Source organism: Musa acuminata, chromosome BXJ2-5, assembly GCF_036884655.1.
Source record: "Musa acuminata AAA Group cultivar baxijiao chromosome BXJ2-5, Cavendish_Baxijiao_AAA, whole genome shotgun sequence".
NCBI lineage: Eukaryota > Viridiplantae > Streptophyta > Magnoliopsida > Zingiberales > Musaceae > Musa > Musa acuminata.
This window is the reverse complement of record NC_088342.1, coordinates 27,987,885-27,992,930: the sequence shown is the minus strand read 5'-3', so window position 1 is coordinate 27,992,930 and position 5,046 is coordinate 27,987,885. Positions and strand designations below refer to the sequence as shown.

At 42.0% G+C, this 5,046-nt stretch overlaps 1 protein-coding gene across 1 annotated transcript; it reads left to right on the top strand.

Moving 5' to 3' along the window:
- Positions 1-2,194: 2,194 nt before the first annotated feature.
- LOC103973565 (uncharacterized) lies at positions 2,195-3,051 on the top strand. The gene has a single exon (XM_009388173.3). It carries the CDS (start codon positions 2,349-2,351, stop codon positions 2,802-2,804), a length of 456 nt encoding a protein of 151 aa, XP_009386448.1. The 5' UTR covers positions 2,195-2,348; the 3' UTR covers positions 2,805-3,051.
- Positions 3,052-5,046: the final 1,995 nt, after the last annotated feature.

Genomic DNA, 5,046 nt, shown 5'->3' with positions numbered 1-5,046 from the left:
TTTTTCAAATGGTGACTCATACTCAAGGACAGGAGTGAGCATACGATTAATGGGTAGACGGCAGCTTGAAATGCTGTAGTCCAAAAAGTTGGTGGCATAGAGGCTTGGTGTAGGAGTGTGAGACCAGTTTCAACTATATATCGACGTTTGCATTCAGCAGAGCCGACAAGTTGAGGAGTGTGTGGAGGTGACTTAAGGTATTATATACCACAAGCAGATAGGCAGGATGTGAGGGCTTGATATTCACCGCCACCATCGGAGTAAACAGTTTTAATTTTAGATTGAAAAAAGTTCTCGACCAATCTTCGAAAGTTGGTAAAGGCTGTTGAAACTTCAAATTTATGGTGAAGAGGGTATAACCATGTGTATTTGGTGAAATAGTCTACGAAAATAATATAAAATCTGAATTTGTTAAAGGAAATGATTGGAGCGGGGCCCCAAACATCAATGTAAATAACCTCAAGGAGTTTAGAGCAAGATACGGAGGATTTTCCAAAGGGAAGTCTATGACTTTTATTACTTAAACAAGCATCACAATGAGTTATGATGTTATTGGTTGTAAGCGTAGAAAGAGAATAACAAGAAAGTAATTTTTACTGAATAAAAGTTGAGGGATGACCAAGACGACGATATCACACATAAGTTGGAGCTGCGACCGAAGAGTAGGAGTGGGTTGGGTGATTTGTGGAACTGACGGCCACTCGTAAATATTATTTTTATTCTGGCCTCGGACCAATGATACCCCAATGCTCAAATCATTAACAAGAAAGGAGTTAGGAAAAAATTCAATTAAGGTATGATTCTGTTCGTAGAATTGAGAAACAGAAATTAGGTTTTGTTTGATGTAGGGTGCACACAAAATATCATATAACATAAACGAAATGCTATGTGAATTAAGCATTGTGAAACCAGCATAAGTAATGTCACTCGGTTCAGAAAGAAAATTGTCAACCTCTTCAAATTGGTCCAGAATCTGATTTTGTTCTTTCCTAGGTTGATGAAGATTGGTGTCATGGCATCCCCAGATTATGATATCGATGAATCACATGGTGCTACCATCGATCAGCACGTGTATCCTCCTTGAATCAATGTTCTGTTGTCAATGGAGTGCTGGAGGACCTGACCCGAAACAAGAGAACAAGAGGTTATTTCTGTTGTCAATGGAGTGCTGAGCCTGTCCCTCAACCAATTCACACTGCTGTCCGTCATCTCGCATGATTTTATTTAAAGGCTGCTGCATCTTTTCTGCACCAGCAATGGCTGCTGTATCAAATGTTAGTCATCCTGTCAACAATTCAACCGGTGAGTCATCAGGTATACACCTAGTCAGGCAACAAATCAGCTGAAGGATTTTAACTTCAGCGGGGAACCAAAAGATTCAAGTAATTTAGCTCCGTCACCATCAATATTATCTGATCCAGTTTCAGAGCATGCACCCGCATCATGAGGGGTGTTGGTGGGAGCCAAATTGGTATAGTCGAGACATACCTCTGGTGATCCTAGTATAGATAGTTTTAGAGTTCCATAATTGGAGCGATCATAGAACAAATCATCAATTTTATGTAGTTGCAAGGAATTGTTTATGGCCTTTCATTGGTGAGGGCCTAAGTTTTTATCTTGTTATATATAGCCTAAATGAAGTTACACCCTCTCAGCTTTTACAGATACCGGTTGATGGATTTCCATTAAGTTTGGGCAACTAGCTGGTATAGTGTTATTATCCAAGTATCCCATCGATGCTAATTTGTTTGTGTTCTCGTGTACTGTTTGTTCCCTCTTTGTCCTTACAGGTGGATGTCTCTTCACCTCAAATCTGCTGCTGCTAAAGCAGTAGTTGAGATGGGTCAGGAATCATGGATATATCGATGTTGGTCTCTCGTGATGTTGCCCTCTGAATCCAATCCCAACAACATTTTGGATGAATTGGTGGGTTGTGGCATTATTTGACTTGCATTGGATCTGGTTGTGTTTTATCCAGGGTTTATATCGGCTTCGTATAACGGTTCCGTTCCAATATAACAGCCGGGTGACCAATTATGTCGTTCACAAAGTATCTCTTCAGGACGACGGAGATGGGACAAGTGGCAGAAAATTAAGGGAGGTGACGTGGGCGCCACCACCCCTCTCTACTGGTAATGGGACTAATCTTTCCTGTCTGTCTCGATCGGTGTCGACTATTTATTTATTTGGTAGCGTTATCGTCATCCAGCTTCCCCCTTTGTCCCCTTTGCTCGCCATCCTACGCTTATCATTACAGTGAGGACCCCTCCAATGCTTATCATCTTTCTTCCTCTCTTCTTGTTTTGCTCCCAAATCCAATGCCTTTCGAGACTTTCTAAACTACTGTAATGGCATCAGCATCTTCTCCTTCCTCCTCGGGATTCTTCTCGATCTGCCTGCTGCACGCGGTGGCGGCGACGACGTGCGGGGCGCTGATGATGTTCTACCAGAACGAGGCCATGGTGGTGGGGCACGGGCGGGAAACGGCGGCGCGGCTGCTGCAGGGGTCGACCCCCCGCGACCAGCTGCTGATCCAGACCTCCGACTCCTTCGCCGGGCTGTTGCTCTTCGCCATCGGCCTCCTGCTCTTCATGGTGGCCTTCGTGGAGGACCGCGACTTCCAGGCCTTCTTCGCCAAGGGCTGCGCCCTGCTCCATGCCGCCGTTGCCCTCTGGCGCGTCTGCTTCGAGCGCCGCGTCGACTGCCTCGCCCGCGACTGGCCTCGCCAGCTCGTAGGTGACCTCGTCCTTGGCCTTTCCTGGCTTCTCTTCCTCGTCTACTGCTGGAGCGACAAGTACGACTGAGTCCTCCCTTTCAGGTGGAATCCTCTCTCTGTTTCCTCCTTCCCTTGCAACCGACAAATTGTATCGGTTTCCATCCCTTTTCGATGAAGTGTCGGCCGGTACTCGTTTGATCTCTGATTGCTCTGTGCTTTGTGTGTAAAATGACTCTGAATAGAGCAAAATTGTAAATTCTATGAACTCTCATCACCCTTGTCTTTGATCGTGGTTGATGATGTTACTTAATGAAAATGAATAAATCTTATCTTCATTAGAGGCCGATCAATAAATTAATCTAGCATCTTGAATATATATATATAATATATATATCACTGTGATTATCACGAGACATCACTCGTACATAGAAATCAATGACACTGTGATAATTATCAACGGGGTGATAATTATGGGCACGAGCGTGAAACGAACCCCGATCCGTTATCCCCGGCCCCGTCAAAGCCCAACCCAGACTTTTGACCGCTTCGAACCGGGTTCGGGACGGAAATGCTGCTGCCTTTTTCACCGCAATTGTCTCTGGAAAGTTCTTCGCGAAGTCGACGATTTCCGATATAAATACATCGATCGCAAAGAAATGCGGCCGTTTCCTCGCCTCCGCTCAACCCCTGTTGGAAGCCGATCTCGAAGACGAAGGTAATCTTCCTCCACTTGATGATATCCGATGCGTTTGTTTATCTGTTCTAGCCGCATCAGATGTATTATCCGCTTAAAGCCTGTGCTTTTGCTCGATAGATAGCTTGGAATGCGATCATTCTACACGGTTGCTTCTGATTGGCCTACAAATTTTCTCTTAGGGTTACATTGGCTGATCTTTCTGATTTGCCTGCAAATAACTGAAATCAGAATGCACTCTTGATTCCTATTTGCATGTAACACCAGATCTTGGGATACGACAATCAGATTGGAATGTGATTTTAATACTCGGTTGCTTCTAGTTTGCCTACAAATTTTCTATGAGGGTTACATTGGCTGATCTTTCTTTTCTTCCCAAGCAAAAAACGAGGAAAAAAAAAGAAAAGAAGGACCAGCCTGCTGATCCTAGTAGCCAAATAACTGCCAGAAGAAATTTGTATTCTTGTTCCCTAATATCGTGTAAGACTAAGATTTGGGGACACAATGATGGATGTAATATATATAATTTTGTGCTTTTAAGCATAACATTCCATCATTATCATTCTCTAGAATGTAGCAAGGGTGATTTACCTTGTATTAGTGTTAGCCCAGCAACCACTTTTTAAGTGAATAGTTTCATACCAATTACGATATAGTAGATAGTGGTATCCCAAAATCAGGCCTGGCCCAGCATTGTACAGGGTCCAGATGTGTCGAATACAATTATACCACTATTATCGTCATTCATGTCAGCCTCATCTTTATTTGTAGTGAATATACTAATGTATTTCATATCCCTTCCTTCAAACTTGGTGGTCCTGCCTCACCTCCCAAAGAAATTAAGCCAGAACAAAACTCTTTATGCTAGCACCCTGCATCCTCCACCAAAAAGCTAAAATCGTGTCGCCCCTGGTCCCATAGAATCACATAAGTTTAGAAGAGCTTATCGAAACAAGATGAGCAACCAAGTTCAAACTTTCTCTCTCTCACTCACTCATTCACTCACTCACTCTCATAGGGGTGGGATGGTGACATCCTCATTCCCCATCTCGCATCCACCTCATTCTCTATTTAGATGGGCCGGTGGGGAATTGCCGGGGGTGCGAGGCCCACGAATTTTTCATATTTTTCTAATTAATCCATTTCATTTTAGGAAAAAGTTAATTAATAATACCAAAATTTATAAAATTAAACACAAGATTAGTTTTGTGATTAAAGTTGGAATGTTAAAGCTATAGCTATTAGGTTCAGATCTTAAATATGTAGATTAATATTAATATTAATATTAATAAATACATTATATATAATATAATAATACAAATGGTATGTAATAAAAAAGGCCTCCCATTCCCGCCTCATAAGGGGCAAGTTCATTCTTCTTTTTTCTTTTTTGCTAATGATTTACACTCACATTGATCAACTTGTGTCAGATTTTTTTTGGGTTGAAATGGTTGGATATTATTTGTATATTTCAATTTATGTATCTATTGCAAATCCTTATATATTGCAATTCTGCAAAAACCTTTTGTTACAAGTTTGGATATGGATGGAACATTGGAGAAAGAGAATTTAATCAGACAATTTGATTAAAATGATCCTCTCAAGTACCCTATTTAAGAGATAGTTAACGGAGTGT

What these genes read in the sequence shown, in the direction of transcription:
- LOC103973565 (XM_009388173.3), top strand. Translation starts at nt 2,349, where the DNA reads ATGGCATCAGCATCTTCTCCTTCCTCCTCGGGATTCTTCTCGATCTGC.